The 17,491-nt window shown below is 65.4% G+C and overlaps 6 protein-coding genes across 6 annotated transcripts; 2 read left to right on the top strand and 4 right to left on the bottom strand.

Annotated features, from left to right (window-relative positions):
• Positions 1-742: 742 nt before the first annotated feature.
• EMIHUDRAFT_244668 (hypothetical protein) lies at positions 743-2,575 on the bottom strand (the record flags this gene model as incomplete). Its single annotated transcript, XM_005769292.1, has 1 exon — positions 743-2,575. The coding sequence occupies one exon, from the start codon at positions 2,573-2,575 to the stop codon at positions 743-745; it is 1,833 nt and encodes a 610-aa protein (XP_005769349.1).
• Positions 2,576-4,556: 1,981 nt separating this feature from the next.
• Positions 4,557-5,700, bottom strand: EMIHUDRAFT_459079 (hypothetical protein; the record flags this gene model as incomplete). The annotated part of the gene is made up of 4 exons (XM_005769293.1): positions 4,557-4,666; positions 4,827-5,040; positions 5,154-5,306; positions 5,380-5,700. 4 exons carry the CDS (start codon positions 5,698-5,700, stop codon positions 4,557-4,559), a joined length of 798 nt encoding a protein of 265 aa, XP_005769350.1.
• A 202-nt stretch (positions 5,701-5,902) lies between these two features.
• EMIHUDRAFT_459080 (hypothetical protein) lies at positions 5,903-6,649 on the bottom strand (the record flags this gene model as incomplete). The annotated part of the gene is made up of 2 exons (XM_005769294.1): positions 5,903-6,277; positions 6,349-6,649. A coding segment is annotated over one exon (234 nt), but the record flags the coding sequence as incomplete, so codon positions are not given.
• Positions 6,650-9,386: 2,737 nt separating this feature from the next.
• On the top strand, positions 9,387-9,960 carry EMIHUDRAFT_445316 (hypothetical protein). The gene has a single exon (XM_005769295.1). It carries the CDS (start codon positions 9,404-9,406, stop codon positions 9,779-9,781), a length of 378 nt encoding a protein of 125 aa, XP_005769352.1. The 5' UTR covers positions 9,387-9,403; the 3' UTR covers positions 9,782-9,960.
• Positions 9,961-13,771: 3,811 nt separating this feature from the next.
• Positions 13,772-14,559, bottom strand: EMIHUDRAFT_445317 (hypothetical protein). Its single transcript, XM_005769296.1, has one exon. The coding sequence runs from the start codon at positions 14,515-14,517 to the stop codon at positions 13,876-13,878; it is 642 nt and encodes a 213-aa protein (XP_005769353.1). The 5' UTR covers positions 14,518-14,559; the 3' UTR covers positions 13,772-13,875.
• An 847-nt stretch (positions 14,560-15,406) lies between these two features.
• On the top strand, positions 15,407-15,694 carry EMIHUDRAFT_75917 (hypothetical protein; the record flags this gene model as incomplete). The annotated part of the gene is made up of 1 exon (XM_005769297.1): positions 15,407-15,694. A coding segment is annotated over one exon (288 nt), but the record flags the coding sequence as incomplete, so codon positions are not given.
• Between the last annotated feature and the right edge of the window lie 1,797 nt (positions 15,695-17,491).

Raw genomic sequence — 17,491 nt, forward strand, 5'->3', positions numbered from 1 at the left:
CTGCATGCGCGAGGTGACAGCCATCCTTTACCTGAGCGAACCGGCCAACTGGGCAGGCGAGGGCGGCGGCGGCTGCGAGGGTGGCATGGAGGGTGGGCCTGGCCGCGAGGGTGGCCGCGACCAGCCCCGAGTGGTGGAGGGCGGCGCGGAGGCGTCCCGCGGCGGCGCGCTGCTGCTGCACCTCGGTGCCGACAGCGCCGACCTCACCGGCGAGACCGCGTCCAGCGTGGTTGAAATCTTGCCGGTGGGAGGACGGCTGGTCCTCTTCGACAGCCGGACGATACTGCACGAGGCGCCCGCCCGCCGCCCTCTCCCGCCGATGCCCCTTGCCCGCATTCCCGCCGCGCGCACACATAGGAGAGCTCACCAGCTCGCCCCTCAAAGGTGCGGCCTCATTCGCGCGAGGACGTCGACCGCGTGGCGATGACGGTCTGGATCGGAGGGGCGCACTCCGTGCAGGGGCTCTTCCGCCACTGCCGGACGTGGTGGCTGCCTTCGTTCCTCTAGCGTTTTGGACTCCCTCCAGAGTCACGATCGTGCACTGCCGTGTCAAACTCCCCCACACACCACATGTACATGTGCATGCGCATGTCAGTACTAAGTTTTGCGCCCAGCACTGGCGCAAAAAAACCCGAGGCATCCGCCGTTGTTGCACTGTTGTTGCAAAAGATATTGCTCCCAGTTTTTACCCCCCCCCCCCCCCCTCTCACTCTGCTCTATTGCAAACGCACCCGACCACTCGCTATAGCCGGCCCCGAGGAAGACCGTATCGGTCGCAGACGGTCCGCCAGAGCTCGAGCTCCTTCGAGTCGGCCGCGTGCTCGGAGAGCTCAGGTGCGGGCGAGTCCGAGCGCAACCGCAAGCACGCGGGCAGCGGCGGCCACTCGCAACCGCCGAATGGGCCGGGCCGGCCGCTCCTTGCAAAGGCGGCCCAGCTCGCCACCGTCGACCTGCAGAGTGTGTCGAAGCTGGCTGCGAACGCCGGCCTGCCGCAAAACATCTCTGCGAGGTAGCGATCGTACTGAGGTGTGTCGCTGCGGAAGAGCACGAAGCAGTCGGCGCCGTGGCCCGAACACAACTTCGGGGACTCTTCCGGAGAGAGCTCGAGAAGACCAGCGTGCAGCGGCCCCGCGCCGCCGGCTCCGAGTGCCTCTGCGAGGCGAGAGACGGCGACGCCGCAAGTCCCGAAGAGATAGTTGACGAGCCGCTGCCAACCGGGCTGCCTGGTGTCGATCGCATCGAAACCGGCGGTCAAGTCCGCCACCGCGCTCCTGAGCGCGCCGGAGGGGAGGCCCGCCTCGTCAGGCGGAGTGAGGAAGCTGCAGCCGACACCGCGCAGAGCGAAGCGAGCGACAAAGGACGCCACCCACGACATGATGCGCTTGCCCATTCCCATGACCATAATATCCGACTCGCTCGCGGTAGAGATCAGCATCACAGGCTTGCCCGCCGCACTGCCCGCCGCAATGGCCTGGTGCGGCTCGCGCGGCAGCACGTCGTCGCCAAAAATGTGGTGGTAGTCGGGCGGCGAGCAGAGGATGTGGTGCGTCTTGAGCAAGCTATTACTCAGCGCCCCCGCCGCAAATGCGACCTTCTCACCGTCGAGGCCGTCAAGCGCCGAGCGGGTCAACTCCTCCCTGCAGCCCGTCGCTTTGGCGATAGCGGCGACGTAGTCGGGCTCGACGTGCTCGCGATAATCGAGCCGAGAGAGTGCGGATATCGCACCTGACTGCACAATCGCCTTGTGGAAGAGCATCCGCGCGCCTGGGCATGCTAGCAGCGTCGCGACGCCGACCCCTCCAGCGCTCTCTCCGTAGATGGTGACGTTGGAAGCGTCGCCCCCAAAGGTGCGAATCTCGTCTTGCACCCACTGCAGGGCGCCGAGCATATCGCGCAGGGCTAGGTTGGTGACGCCAAGGGAAGGGAAGTGGGCAAAGCCGTGCATATTTTGGCGATAGTTGATGGACACCGAGACCACACCGGCCTGAGCAAAGTACTCTGACGTCGTCGGGCTCCAACCGAGGCAGTTGCCATGGTTGCTTGATATTGCATTGCTACCGCCGTGGATCCAAACCATCACCGGAAGCACGCCGGTGACGGACGGAGTGACGATGTTGAGGTTGAGGCAATCGTCGCCCACGCGGCCCGAAGCCTCGAGCTTGCTGACCTTTCCCTTCCCGAACTGCTTTGCCAATCCCTGGATCTCTGCGGTCGTCTCGCGGCAAGCTTCGCCGTATGTTGTGCAGTCGAGCGGCTCCGTCCACGGGGCTCGCGGCTGCGGACCTATCCAGCGATTGGTGCCCGCTGTCGAGGCCGCAAATGGCAGGCCGCGGAAGTGCACCGCTATGCCTCCACTTGCGCCGCGGGAGCGCCGAAAGCCGAGCACAGGCCCTTTGGAGGTCTCCACGCGTACCCGCTCAGGCTGGATGTCGGGAGCGTTACCCACGAGCTCGACGCCGGGGCAGATTGAGCCGCCGTCGTCGTCTGATTCACGAGCAGAGCGAAGCCGCTTGAAAAGGTACACGGCCAGGCTTGCTGCGGCGACCGCGCTGACCGCCTGCCGATGTATCGGCATCGGCCGTCGTGGGTCCGCGTTTTTTTTCTTAAGAATTCTTTTCAAATTCAAAAAACCTTTACCACACAGGTTCATGCACGCCCTGTGAGCGGGGCGGGGTGCGCACTGTGCCTCTGTGTTCGTGCGTCGCCCATCTCTCCTGGAGTCGCTCCTCATCGCAAACCCTTACCCTCGTTGCGAGAAGGATTCGATCGCGGCGAACCACCTCGGTCACTTCCGAGCCTCGGCCGGCGTGTGGAGGGGGCACTGCAATGGCTGCCGCCGTCCCGCTTGCCAAGGTGGACGTTACGTTTCATTCCGTTGAACCGTCAACATTGGCGACTACGACCTCCTCAACCCCTCGTCGGCAGCGCGCCGCATCAGCGTTTTACTAGAGAAGCCGCCGCATTTTACTCGAAACCAAGCCCAAAAAGGCGCGCTCGCCCGACGCGTCTTCTCTTCGACACCGCTGATTCTTGAGCGCAGGGGCAGCCGGCTGACCATGAGGCAGCACTGTAACAGTGTCACGCCTGCTCTTCTTTGAGGTATCACAGTCAGGTCGCTGTGCATTCTCGCATATCCTGGCCGAAAGCTCTCGAGTCTCTCGTGTGCGTGCTCGGCGGACAGGCAGGGGCGCTGTCAAGGCGAGAGCACATTCTGCTGAGCCGCATTGTGCGAGCCTGACCATTTGTGAACTGCATCTTGCCCTGTGCCCTGTGGCCAGCCGCTGGGGGAACCACCTCCGAAGGGGGGGTGGACGTACGCCGGCGGCATGAGGGCTTCAACCACACAGCTACCAAGGCTCCAGCTCAGGTCAGAGGGCCCAGCCACTCGTCGGTTGGGTGTAAACAAACATTGCCTATGGTCTTCAACGCACAAAGGGTGTGAATAGAGCTCTCTTGATCCTTCTGAGCACGAAGACCGCTCGAACTCTTCTGCAGACTTTAGTGTTTCCGGTTTTCATTAGCTGTGAATGTGTATGCGCCCGCCGCAGACCGCCCTATTCCACTGGGCAAGCGCCACGGGCCACGAGAGCCCTGGTAGAGCCCAGCTGGCATGTTCTATCGCCCGGGTGTCGGGCTGTCTGCATACAGACGTCTCGTCGCCGTGGCCGACGCGTGGTCCGACGTGTGGAGGAGTTTGACCTCAGCCAGGCCGGACACGTGCTCATGCAAACAATGCGAGAACTTGGTTGCGCCGCTTAGTGCATAGTGGCGGCGCTGCTTTAGAGGAAGCGGCAGCGTGGGAAGCAAAGCAGATGGAGGCGGCGTGGCATGCCAAGGAGCTGCTGCTGGCGGAGGTTGAGCGGCTAAGTGCAGCAAGGGCCAAGGGCAAGAAGGGCAAGAAGAAGAAGAAGAAGAATGTGGGCGTGGGCGATACGGGCGCCGCTAGGCTCAACGTACAACGAGGAGATGCTGTGCAGTTAGAGAGCTCGTAGCGAGCTCGATCGATTTTGATGAGAATCTGATGAGAAATAAATCTCAATTTTGAGCAAAAAACGCCAAAAAAATCGACTGCAGTCGAGGCTTTGACCGGTCCCCACTGCAATCAGGGTGCCGGCCTCCACCGTGCACACCACCAGTCGTCAAGAAAAAGTTATCTTGGATTTGGCATTTGTGCCTCCACTTTGTTGCCAAAATGCCATCGGCCAACCGCAGGCGGCGGGCGCGGAGGGGGCTGAAGCCAGCTGCAGCACGTGCTGCCGCCCTCGCTGCTTACCACACCGCCACGTGCGACACGCTGTGTTGCTGACAGGCTGAGAGGAGGCTGTGCGGATGCCGTCTCACTCACGCCAAAGACACACAGACGCTCAGAGCAACACAGAGGTGCTCCATATTCTCGAGGTTCCCTCACGCCTCTCTCAGCTGGGTGTCACGGTGTCACCATCGACCGCCATGAGCCAAAGTCTCGAGGTCGCTGAGCGGAGACGAGAGTCGAGAGCAAATTCCAAATAAAGCCGTACGTACGGTCTATACCAAAATTCTGTTTCTGACCCCAAAAATTACGCGAGAAGGGCGAAACGGCAACTCTTGTACCAACCCCATCGGTGAGTGTAGGTGGCTGGATTGTGTGGCCCAGACGGCGAGAGAGGAATCTGCGGCGCGGTGCGGCCTGGTGAGGCTAGCTCGGAAAGAGCCCAGCGCCTCCACCGCCGCTGCCGTACAAGGACGTGAGCGAACGGCGCGCGGCGCCCCCAGCTCTGCTCCCTATCACCAGAAATTGCGGACGGTCAGAGCCCCTGTTCACGGGCGAGCGCCCTCCGCCACGAGACTTCCTGTCGGCGGCACAGCGGCGGTGGAGCCGCCGCTTTGCAGCTCGGCGCAGAACCGAGCGGCGCGGCGCGACGGCACGAACAGGAAAGGGCCGTCAACTCGTCCTGCGACCAGCTGCTCAGCGAGGCTGCTAAGCGCGCAAGCTTCCAGCAGGAGCCCGCGCGAAGCGGGGTCGTCCGTCCCTGCGGCGGCGGCGAGTGCCTCCCGCGCGTCCTGCGGCGGCCACGCGGGCAGGGAAGGTCCCGCTGAGCAGGGCGAGGGCAGGGGCGAGGGCGAGGGCGTGGATGGTGCTCTCGCGCCTCGTGCGAGAGGAAGAGGGGCGTCACCAGCGCCCCCGGCTCGTCGTCGAGCGGCTTCCGCAGCGCGCGGCACCCGAAGAGCGGCAGCGTGCCCACCGCGCCCCAAGCCTCTGCGCCGCTAGCGAGGATCGGAGGCAGCGCCTTGGCCGCAGCGAGGTTGGCCCCGCCCGGCACGAGCACCTGAGACGCAGAGTGCACGGACGCTCAGCCTCGGCTGGGCTACGATGCGATAGCCGTCGCCCGGAAGAAGCACCGCGCGTCCGCCGTCGAGGGCGAGGCGGAGTGCGCCTCCGAGCCCTGTCGGCTGCAGCCGGAGGCCGAGCGTGGGGTACGAGTCGACTGCCTCAACCAGCGCAGCCTCGGCGTCGCGTGGGTCCTCGTAGAAGAGGGCGAGGTCGACCCCGTCTCGCGTGTACTGCAGCGGCTGTCGGCCGGCGTTGGCGAGCACAAAGACTGGGAGCCGGTCGAGCTCCGTGAAGAGCGCGTCGCGAGCAACGCCGCCCGACGCGACGCCGAGGGTGGCGGCAGAGGAGGCGGAGAGGAGGAGCAGCAGCAGGCTCGCTCGAGAGGCCATAACAAACTTTGGAGACGTAGCGTGACAGCGGAGACTTCTTTCGCTCCTCGCTTCGCTTCGGCTCGCGATGCTACCTCCAGTATCGTAGATGGTCCACTTTAGAGCTGTGAACGTGAACAGAGTGGTACCAGCACTGTGGGTCGTTGCGGCACGCATGGGGGGCCTCCCGGACGTATGATCCTAGCCCAATACATCCCACGGAGCACATCTCGATTTTTGACAGAATTAAATGCACTGCCCCCGCACGGTACTAATCGTCGTAGTTTTGGTCCCGGTGCCCTTCACGGCACCACACCGCCGCTTGACAGCCCGAGATTAGCCTAGCAGTGAGTGGGCATCGCCTGCCGGTCGGCTGGGCACGAGCCAAGCACTTGGGTGGCCGTCGACCGAGTCCGGGCGGCGCCTGAGGTGGGTGCCACGGCGTCCGCACGAAGGCGTGGCGGGGTGAGGAGCCAGGAGTGGTGAACACCTCCCCGTCGGGCGCGCGACGCGCCGGATGGTCCGCCGAGGCCGCCGCCGCCCCGGCGGCGGCGATGGGGGCGGCGGGGCCGACCCGGCCGGCGTTTGTCGGCTCCACCTACAGAAGAGCAGTCTCTGTGGGTCGACGATACCAACTCGGTAGTAACGCGGAGCGGTGCTGTGCGGCGCCGAGTCGTGCGCAAGGCGACCTCCTGAGGCTACCTGAGCTGGCAATGGATGCCACCAGGACGCACGGCTAGCAGGAGCCAGTCAGGCATGCCCTGCTGTGGAGCAGAGCCGGCTGGCGCACCGGCGATACTAACTCAGCGCGCCGCGAGAGGCGAATCTGGGCGACTTTGGAGGCGCAGTTCTCGAGCTTGCCGTCGACGATTGATGTCGGGTAAATTGTCACTGCCGTCCGGGCAGGTCTTCTCTCAGCAGGCCGAGCGCCGTGGCCTGGCTCGGCTCGCCGCGGACGGCACGAATTTATGGCGCACAAAAACTCACGAGACCTCGATACTAACAAAGACTACGATACTGGAGGTACTCGTAGAACCCAGCGCCAAGAAGAAGAAACTCTGGCGCGAGCGCACTGACAGCCAGAAGAAATCCAACAGAGCGTGACCCTTTTCCTCCCATCCCTCGCTGGCGCGTTTTGTTTTTTTTTCTTTCAGCCCTTCTTCCCCACCCCGCCCTTGCAAAATCCTGCAAGGTGGGGACGTCTGTCCTCCTCCCTCCCTAGTTTGGTTACCCCTTTCTTTATTTTTCTTTGCTTCAAGCGCAGGGGTGCTTCTTAATATCTCTAGCACCGCGTCAGCGCCTCCTCGTACAGCGGCATGTCCACCGCCGCGGCGCGCGCGACGTCGGACACCTCTGCCACGCTCAGGTTCGCCGTTGCCGTCGCGTCGGCCAGCCGCTGCATCTCGAGCCTTTCGCGGGGCGGGCGCGGCCCCATGTTCCTCGGCCTGTGGGTTAGTCCCCACTGGACCTGTGCCTCGAGACGCGCCTCAAAGCTGCCCTCCCACCCCATTCGCCGGCCAATCTGGCCCCACAGCCGCGTCGCGCAGTCGAGCGCGCCAACCAAGTCGAAGCCTCGCAGCCGCTGCATTGCCGTTGGAAGCTCGGCGAACGTCGACCGCCAGCTGGCGGCGGGCGCGTTCGCACCGGCCCTCGTCGTCGACTGGTCGACGATGTCGGGGACGAGCGCGCGAAGCTGCAGCCCCAGGGACTCGTCGGAGGATGCCCATGCGGCGAATGGCTCGGTCTGCTGCTCGCCGGAGAGGGGGGAGGCTCGCCGAGAGGGCCACATGCGATACCATGAGCGCCTGCTCACAAGCGCGGGTGTGGAAAAGCGCCTCCACACGGTGCTGCAAGATCCGATCCCAGGAGCAACATATGGCTGGCCGGGTCGCGTAGGCAGAGCACGGTGGTGATGGAGCCCCCGCGCTGGTCGTACAGCCGGCGCAGGGCGGGCAAGTGCGGCGCCACGTGCTGCCAGTACCTACAGGGCGTGTAGCAAACGAGTTATGTGCACGTCAGGGCAGGTGGGGCTCCTCGAGCTGCCCGCACTTGCCCATCGATGGCCAGCGAAGGAAGGTGTGCTCTCTGCGAGGATGGAACTCTATCGCCACGCTCTCCGCCTGCCACCTTAGCCTCTCGCCGCACAGCTCGGGCTTCCACCGCCCTGAGGCAAAGTGAGGTGAAGCACACGCTCAGCCCCCCGCCCTATCCAGCCCACCCGTCTTCCCTCGCGTCCAGCGGACCCCCACAGCAACCACAACGGCAAGCCCCTCCCCCGGCTGGCGCCTCTGAAGTGCGGGAAAATGTCCGGGAAGCGCGCAAAGAAGCATGATTCTGTGCCGTACACGAAGAGCTATTGACAGTATGGTGTGCTGTGAAGAAGAGACGTCTTCACAGAGCTGGGCGCCAACAGCGGCACGCCCGGTGCAGTGGCCCACCGCGCTCCTTTGCAGCCAGCAGGCTCTTCAGCCAGTGCACGAGGCTCGAGCCTCCCGTCTTGGGGATGTGGTAGACAATCAGCAGGCGAGGCGGCCGGCTTGTCGCGGTGGTTGAGTTGAGCTCTTCGAGCGAGCCTTTCCCTCCATCGCCCTTGCTGCCTACGTTGTCGGCGAGGAGGCTCGTGGAAGTGTGGTGTGATCTTCCGTGACTAGCTGAGATGAGCCTGCAATGCCGGCCCACGGACGGGACGCCGGCCTCCGCCGCCGTGCGACGCTCGCGCCAGCCGCGCCGTAACTTGTGGCATTCGAGAGGACGCAGGCGACTTCTTGCGGGGTCTGACAACGCACACCTTGGTGAGGCGATGAGAAGCGGTGAGGAGCGTGTGTATGGGGCAAAAGGGGGAAGAAGCCAGGAAGAAGCCCCATTCGTCCACCATATAAAAAGCCAAGACAAGGGAGTGAGACAGTGCGTGTGAATCTGAGCGTGTGCCTTGCAGCAAGATGGCCGGCCGGCAGCATTGCTTTGCTCCGCCCGGGCGGCGCGAGCAGCCGCTGCCACCTAAGGTGATTCGGTGTGCGCTAAGACATGCATAGTGACACGCATTGGCGGCCGATGGGTGAGGCTGGTGGTGCTGGTGGGGTCGGTGCAACGGGATCGGACGCGGGTTCATGGCAGGGAAAAGGACACGGGCATCTAGGTTTTTCTGCCACACAGGCCACACGCGGCGCTGCAGCATACGCGCTGCGACCAATGCCTGATGCCAACCGCGCACTCCGCTTGCGAGTTGTTGACGGTCGGGCACGACGTTCCGCACCCGGCGGCGGCGTTGCTGCTTGCCAGGCTCATGTACATGTTCTGCTGCGGACGCACGCACACTATGAAGTTCTTTCATCGCTTTCATGTCTAGATACCGCCGCGAAGAGAAAAAGGAAAACGATGGTGAGGGGTCCATGGTCACTGCTCACACAAACAAACAAAACGTTAGAGTTGTTCGGTATTGCTAAAAATCTCTCTCTCTCAAACAAACAACGCGTGAACAGGGCCCGGGGTTGTGCGTTTATGTGAACAGGGCTCCAGGCCCCAAATGATGTGTGAGTGTTAGAGTTGTTTGGTATTGTTTAAGGTATTGCTAAAAATCTCTCTCACTAAGTCTCTCGGTGTTTCTTCTCTTTTCGCTGTGACAAAACGCGAAAACAGCAGAGTCCTCCTACGGGAGCCACTGAAAAGAGTAAACGAATTTCGGCTTCTCCTTGGGTCGGCCCGGCAACCACTCACTTGCTCCTTCATGGACCCTGTCAGCGGTAGCGCCTGCCTGCTCGCACTGGTTGGCCTCTTGGCAGCGATAATCTTTTTGCAGCTTCTGGCTCTGCTCCTGTTGCGCTGCACCAGCTGCTTGCGTGGCGAGACCACTCCTCGCTACAGCTGGACGGCATCGAGAGGGCATGGCGATGCTCAGCCAGTGGCAGCGGTAGTTCCATACAAACGGAGTCTCGCAGAGATCCGGGCTGACCGTCCAAAGGCCTTGCCGGACCAGCAGGAGCAGGGGCGGCTCATGGCCATGCTGAGCTGGCTGCGATTTCCGAAACGGGAGACGCCTACTGCTGCCGTTGTCGCGACGATCGAGGATGGCTTCAGCGCGGCCTCTCCGAGGATGCGAGTGTGAGTGAGGCACGCCTCACCGGCGTTTCCCAGTTAGGGTCATCCTGCGGCGGCTCCGCATGTGTTGGTGTCGCCCTTGCCCATCTCCCATCGCCCAACACGCCACGGCGAGTTGAAGGAAGGTGTCATGTCGCGTGTCCATGTGTCTGTACTTTTGGTAAGAGAGAACTACAGTATACCGACAGCACACGCGGCCGGCCACCTCTCTCACGCGCGAGAGAAAGCCCGCCCGCCCCACCAAAGCACCATGGTCCATTATGCACCTGAGCCCGCTGTGCCCGTGGGGAGAGAGCGCTGGCATTGGCAATCCATTGGGGCTTTGGGCATGGTGCTAGCACAGCACGAACGCGAGCCGGAGCCAGCTCTAGCATGTAGCAAGTTCCGGGAGCAAGCAGCGAGCGAGACACAGAACTACTAGCTACTAGCTACCGACGGGCTGCGTGCAAACCGGACGAGGACATACTCTTAAGTAAGGTCTCATAAGATGTCATACGGTGGGCAGCGAGCGAAGTGGGTGAGACTGATGATGCTCCTTCGGGCGGCGGCTGGGGGCGGCCGCAGACGGCGCGCGTAGCGACTGCAGCAAGCGAGCGCGGTCGCCGGCCGCGGCAATGTGCTCGGCGGAAACCGCCGCCTCGTCGGCCGCGCGCCTCGCGTGGAAGTACGACGCCACTAGCGCCGGCCACCCCTCCCCGCTCGCTAACGCCGCCCAAACCGCGAGTGATGGCGGCCAGTCCCGCTGCAGCGATGGCGGCCAGTCCTCCGCGTGCAGCGCGCCGCCTGGCGCCAGCATGTCCTCGATGCTTGCGACGAGGGCCGAGTAGAGCAGAAACGTGCTGGGGCCCGCCTGCGTGAGCTGGGTCATGCCCGTCAGCGTGTCGAGAAGGACGAAGCGCCCTGAGTACCTATCAGCGTGGTGTGGTGCCCATTCTGAGGTCTTGCTTACACAGTTGATGCCGCCGCGAGCTGCCCTGGACCTCGCGAAGAAATGCTCGACGATGCACCCGCAAGCATCGAGACGGATCGTTGGTGGCACCTGGTGGAGCAGCTGCAGCAGCAGGAACAGCCCGCCGCTCCTGACGCCGGCGGTCTCGTGCAGCTGCTCGAGGCGCAGAGGCAGCCACGCTTTCATCTCTTCGAAGCCGTCGAAGCTGAGCTCAGCGCATCCGAACGAGAAGAGCTCCCTCTCGCTGCGCGCCCGCAGCAGCGGCGCCAGGAGCTTGCCGACGGCTGCGAACAGCCCCTCCTCCGCCGCCTCCCACGCTGTCGCTGCGTCGGTGAGCAGGCGGCGCTGCTCCTCCGACTGGAAGGAGCCTGGCGGCCGAGCGAGCAGCTCACGCGTGGCAGTCGTGTCGGGCATGGTCTGCAGCAGCTGCAGCGCCGCCTCGCACAAGCGCTCAAACGCAGCTTCGCCTCGCGGTCTGCCGCCGAGCATGACCTTGCACGCGGGGATGACGCAGGGGGGGTGCGCCGCGTGTAGCACGGCCGCCAGGGCGTTGGCAGACCCGAGCCCGCTGACGCCGCATAGCTTCTCGAGGAGGGCGTCGCGCAGCACCGGCCCGATAGGCAGCCCGCCGCGGCCGGCGTCTGTCCTGTCTGTCCTCAGCGACGCCTCGGTGGGGACGCTCGTCCCAGCTGGGAGCAGGCCCCGATTGATGAGCGACAGTGCGGCCTCTCCAACAGAGGGACGGAGCTCCGCATCGGCGCGCGCCCGCAGCAGCGGCGCCAGGAGCTTGCCGACGGCTGCGAACAGCCCCTGCTCCGCCGCCTCCCACGCTGTCGCTGCGTCGGTGAGCAGGCGGCGCTGCTCCTCCGACTGGAAGGAGCCTGGCGGCCGAGCGAGCAGCTCACGCGTGGCAGTCGTGTCGGGCATGGTCTGCAGCAGCTGCAGCGCCGCCGCGCACAAGCGCTCAAACGCAGCTGCGCCTCGCGGTATGCCGCCGAGCATGACCTTGCACGCGGAGATGACGCAGGGGGGGTGCGCCGCGTGTAGCACGGCCGCCAGGGCGTTGGCAGACCCGAGCCCGCTGACGCCGCATAGCTTCTCGAGGAGGGCGTCGCGCAGCACCGGCCCGATAGGCAGCCCGCCGCGGCCGGCGTCTGTCCTCAGCGACGCCTCGGTGGGGACGCTCGTCCCGGCTGGGAGCAGGCCCCGATTGATGAGCGACTGCATGACACAAATGAACACCAATTTGCGAAATGCTAAAGAAAATAGATGGGCTGACTGTCTGTTACACGCACACAAATAACAAGGAGTACAATAAACATCCGCACATGCCACACGTCAAGGCACCTCCAGTCAAAACCTCCCACAGGCAGAAAGCGTCCCGCGCGCCCGCCAAACGAACCACGAGCACGAGCGGAACAACTCTCCCCCTCCCCCTTCGTCTCTCAGACCGACCTCCCCCCCCTGGCCACCCGTAGGGCCCATGGACATTGTACTACGTGACCTCTCTCTCGAGTCTGAACGGTACTGGTGCAGTGGCCTAGCGCGCCGGCGCTGCCGCCGGCGCCGGCAAAGCGCCGGTGAGCGAGCGTTTCATGCTACGTGCGGCGGCAGCTCCGGGCCGCAGCGGGCGGCTCTGGTGCGTCGACTGGAAGGCGGAGTAGGAGAGGTCGGTCTCCGTCTCCTGCAGCGTCACGCGGCAGTTGTTTTCGCGGTTGAAGGCGGCGAGGCCGTCGGCGATGGCCTTTCGGTCGACGTCGTGGAAAGCGCGGACGACGCCCGACATCTGGAAGACGACGGAGGGAGGCTCGTCGGGGCCCGCGCGCTGGAGCTTCTGGTTCGAGGAGAAGGACATGATGTCGAGCTCCAGCCGCGAGAGCAGGTTCGTCAGGTCGAGCAGCATACCGCGCCGGTCCGGGCCGACTGCGCGCAGGTGGCCGGTGAAGTTGACTCCGTCGCGGCAGCGCGGCGAGTCGGAGCTGGACATCCAGGGCTGCGTGCGCTGCACGTTCACGTGGATGTCGCCCTGGCTCAGCTGCTGCATGTCGGACACCATCCCGCTCACGGACGCCGGCTCCGACTCGACGAGCATGATGGTGACAAAGTCGCGGCCGACCTTGTACGCCTTGACGTCGTGCACCGCGCCGCCGTGCTGGAGGACGGTGTTGGACACCTCCTGGATGAAGCCGATCCGGTCGCGTCCCGACGCGGTGAAGAGCAGGTGCTCCTTCGTCGTGTCGTAGCAGTACTCGGGCGTGGCGGACACGCCGAGGTCGTAGATGCCCTGCAGCGAGCGGCCCTGGCTGCCGAGCATGTCCATCGCCTCCTCGGGCATCGTCACCACGTCGTCGCCGCCGCGCATGTACGAGAGGATGCACGTCCAGAAGAGCGATGTCGTCGCGACCCACGGGATGCGCAGGTGCATCGGCATGAAGGCGAAGTTGACAATCGTGGACGGCACCCACAGCTTCCAGAGCGCGAGCAGGTCCTCCTGGTAGTTGTTGCCGTACTTGGCGAGGCCCTGCGAGACGGAGCCGCCGCTCACCACCTCCTTGAGCGAGTAGAAGGCGGGGAAGTACATGAGCGGGTGGTGCACGAACTGGTCCAGCACGACCTGCATTAGCATCGAGCGCGAGCCAGCGCCGTCGGCGAGCTTTGCGCGCAGCGGCTTGGCGGCATAGGACGCGGCGCCCGGGAAGAGGCGCCCGAAGATGGGCACGTAGAGCGCGTACTGCACGCCGCCGAGGTAGACGAGCCCGAAGCTGGCAAAGGTCGCATTCCGTCGCCAGTCTATGCGCTCGCGCTTCTCGAGGTACGTCTGCACGAGGTAGTCTGAGAAGGAGGTCTTTGCGCAGGAAAAGGCGCACCCGAACTTGAACGGGTGCTCCTTCGCGAAGCGCCCGATCCGTACGAGCATGCTGTCGGCGGCACCGCGCCCCGGCCGAAGGAGCAGAAGGCGGTGGAATCGAAGGGCCCAGCAAGGCGAATCGCAAAAGAGAATACGGGCCCGTGCCCGCCGGATCTTAGCGCGAGCCCTCTTTTCAAAGCTTTTCCGGAATGAAGCCGTTGAAGGCAAACTACCGGCAAGCACTCCCTCTCACACGAAAAAGACCACACGCACAGCCCACACATCACAGGGGCGGCGCGGAGCTCTAGGTCGTGTAGTCGGAGTACGTGGGCAGTGCCTTGCGCTGCTTGCTCGCGCGCTGCTTCCGCTTCTTCGCCATGTAGTTGTCGAGCCGGCCGCTCTTCTCCAGCTGCTGGAACTGCTCGGTGAGCTGCTCCTCCCGGATCTCGCGCGCCTTTTTGTAGTACGGCCGCTTGCCCGCCGCAACCGCCACCACCTCCTTCTTGCGCACCGCCGACTTGAGCCGCTGCCGCTCGGCGGCCTGGTCGTGCGCCATCAGCTGGTTCGACTTGCGGCTCAGCTCGAGCTTGAGCGCCTCCACCTCGTGCGGCGGGAGCGCCGCCGCCGACGCGCCGCGCTTCCTCCGCTTCCGCTTGGCGCCGGGCGCGCCCGCGTGCTGCGCCTTGGCCGCCGCCTTGGCGGAGGCGAGCGTCGACTTGAGCTGCCGCACCTCCTCGCGCTGCTTGTCAAACACAAAGCCGTACTTTTGCCGCCACGCGTGCTCGTCCACCGCCCCCTTGCTCACCGCGTCGAACCGCGGGTCGCGGCCCGACTTGCCTGCGCCGGCAGAGGCGCTGAGGCCGGGCGCGACGCGGAGCGTGGAGACGGCGCGCTTGGTCGACTGCTGCGCCGGACGGTTCTTGTTCGCGCGAGGCTGAATCTCCATCGCGGATAGGCGCAGGCAGAAGCCGAGCAGAGCGCGGGAGCCCTCAAAAACGGGGACAAAGGCGCCTGCCTGGTAAAAAACAAATGCAACGAAAAAATATCAAGGAAAAAATATCGCCGCGCACGGCCGCGTGCAGCACCAGCCTCCTGTCTCCAGACAGATGGTCGTCGGCATCAACCTCGGCTCGCAGGCCGCTGTCGTGGCGTCGGCCGACGGGGCCATCCTCCGCAACGAGGACGGCGGCGTCCGCACCTCGTCCATCGTCGCATTCACGGCCGCCGAGCGCAAGCTCGGCGAGGCTGCCGGCGGGTCGCAGGCGAAGGACCGGGTCTGCTCGGTGCCTCGGCTGGGCCTGCTGAAGCACTCCGCGCTCGCCGACGCCGCGGTCGCGCGCCACTGGCCCTTCCCACGGTCCGAGCACGCCTCCGGGCTCTCGCAGCTAGCGGTGCCTGGCTTTGGCGACCAGAGCGGCGTCGCCCTCCTCGGTGCGCTGCTGGGAAAGCTGCGGTCCACGTCGGGCGCGGCGGCAGGGTCGCCCGTCGCGCTCTCGCTGCCGCCCTGCGCCGCGGCCGGCGCGAGTCCGGAGGAGGCGGAGGCCAGCCGCCGCTTTGCAAAGGCGGCGCTCGCCGACGCTGCTGCCGTCGGAGGGTGGGGGGAGGTGGTCGCTCTTCCGACGCCGGCGGAGGCGGCGGGCGAGGCGCTCGCACGCAAGTACCCCCGTGGCGAGGCGGCGGTCGACACTCTCGTCGTCGACGTCGGCCACAGCTGCGCCTTTGTGGCGGCGGTGCGGCTGCACCCGCTGGCCAAGGAGGGCGCCAAGGAGGGCGCCGCGGCGTGGCGCGCCGAGCTGCTGTACGAGGAGAGCGACGCCTTTCTGGGGTGCGACCAGATGGACGACGCGCTCTTCGACCACTTCGGCGCCAAGGTCGGCGCGTCGCACGGGACGCCCATCAAGCCCGCCAGCCGCGCCGGCTGGCGGCTGCTGGACGGCTGCGAGAGGCTGCGCAAGCTGCTCTCGACGCTGCCCGAGGCGGCGGTGTCGGTGGAGAACCTGGTGGACGGGTGCGACGTGCCGCTCAAGCTGGCGCGCGACGACTTCGTCGCCCTGCTCGCGCCCCTCCTCGCCAAGCTCGGCGCGATGACGCGGCGAGCGCTCTCCACCGCTGGCCTCGAGCGGCTCGCGTCGGTCGGTCGTCGTGCGACCCTGAAGAGGCCTTGTATAGGACGCCTCCCGCGACACGTCGACGGCACGCACCGTAGGTGGAGCTCGCGGGCGGAGGGACCCGCATCCCGGCGGTGCAAGAGGCTGTCACGCAGGCGCTGCTCGAGTCGGCGGCGGGCGCCGCGGTCGGCGGTCTCGAGGACAGGCGCTTTGGCGCCAAACTCGACGACGCCTCCCTCGCCGTCGGAGCAGCCCTCGTCGCCAAGCGGGCGGTCGACGCGGCAGGGCCGGCGGCGGGGGCGGGGGCCGCCACCGCGGGGGAGGCGGGGGCGGCCGCGGCGGCCGGCGAGGCGGAGGCTGCGGACGCTGCTCACGGCAGCGCGTTGGGCGCGGAGGCGCTGGCGGTCTGCGTGGCCGCGGAGGCGGAGATGGCGGGCCGCGACGCGGCTGCGGCGGCGCGCTCGGCGGCCGTCAACGAGCTCGAGGGGTACATCCTCGAGGCGCGCGGCATGCGGAGCCGCAAGCATGGCTCGCTCATCGACGGGGCGTCGCTGGAGCCAATGCTGGACGAGGCCGAGGACTGGCTGTACTCGGACGCGGGAGAGGCGGCCGGCTGCGGCGAGCTCGGCGCCTTCCTGGCCGCGCTGCGCGTCAGGGTGGACGGCACGATGGTTGCCTTCCGCGAGAAGGTCGAGGCGGAGCGGGTGGCGAGCGAGGCCGCGCTGCAGGCGAGCGCCGACGCCGCTGCAGCCGAGCGCGCGGCGAACGGCGAGGACGAGGACCACGACCAGCGGAGGCTGAAGTACCCCGACCGGCTTCGGATGGTGCAGAAGAACAAGGACGAGGGCACGGAGCTCTTCAAGGGCGCCGTCGACGTGACGCAGTACCGCCAGGCGGCCGCGCGCTACAACAAGGCGCTGACGCACGCCGCCAAGTTCGTCGACTTGTCGCCCGACCAGAGGGAGGAGGTGGACGCGCTCAAGCTGTCCCTCCACCTCAACATCGCCATGTGCTGGCTCAAGATCACCGACGCGACCAACCACCTCGACCAGGCGAGCTCGCCCTCCCAAAAGCCTTGCATCGCCCTCTGTCGCCCTCCATCGCTCTCAACCGCCCAACCTCGCCCTCGCCTCGACCAGGCCATCCGATCGTGCACCGACGCGCTCGCGCTGGACGGCGAGAACGTCAAGGCGCTGTACCGCCGCGCCACCGCCCTCGAGCAAAAGAAAGACTACGAGGCGGCCAAGGCCGACCTCGCCGCCGCCGCCCAGATTGCACCCGACGACAAGGCCGTCCCCAAGCTGCAGCAGCGCGTCGAGGCGCAAATCAAGCGGCAGCTCGACAAGGAGAAGAAGATGTACGGCAAGATGTTCGGATGAGACCCCGCCAACCGCCGTGAGCGGCAGCCGGCGATCACTCTGCTACTGCTGCCACTTGCACGCGCCCTGTGCGCTGCGGTCCTTAAAGTTGCCGCCACCGACCGGCCCAAACGCATCGCTAGAAAGTAGAATCGCTCCACGCTGCACTGCTTCAACATTCACGTTCAACGCATGCACGGATCATTATTACTTTCTTTTGCGAGTTGTATATTGCTCGCTGGCATTTTTGGGCGGATGGGCAGAGAGATGGCGGAATTGGAGGCTGGCAGCCGGTCTCGACACTCGAGCGGCGCTCCACACACCCTGGTGGTGGTGCCGCTCCTGAGTGTGAGTCCTCTGAAACTGCTGACTCACTTATGTGCGGCACAGGGAGTGCAGCCTGGGTAATGATAGAAGAACAGCTGTTGTCAGCTGAGAGCCAGCCCGTTGGAGT

Source organism: Emiliania huxleyi (assembly GCF_000372725.1).
Source record: "Emiliania huxleyi CCMP1516 unplaced genomic scaffold EMIHUscaffold_429, whole genome shotgun sequence".
NCBI lineage: Eukaryota > Haptophyta > Isochrysidales > Noelaerhabdaceae > Emiliania > Emiliania huxleyi.

What these genes read in the sequence shown, in the direction of transcription:
- EMIHUDRAFT_445316 (XM_005769295.1), top strand. Translation starts at nt 9,404, where the DNA reads ATGGACCCTGTCAGCGGTAGCGCCTGCCTGCTCGCACTGGTTGGCCTC.
- EMIHUDRAFT_445317 (XM_005769296.1), bottom strand. Translation starts at nt 14,517, where the DNA reads ATGGAGATTCAGCCTCGCGCGAACAAGAACCGTCCGGCGCAGCAGTCG.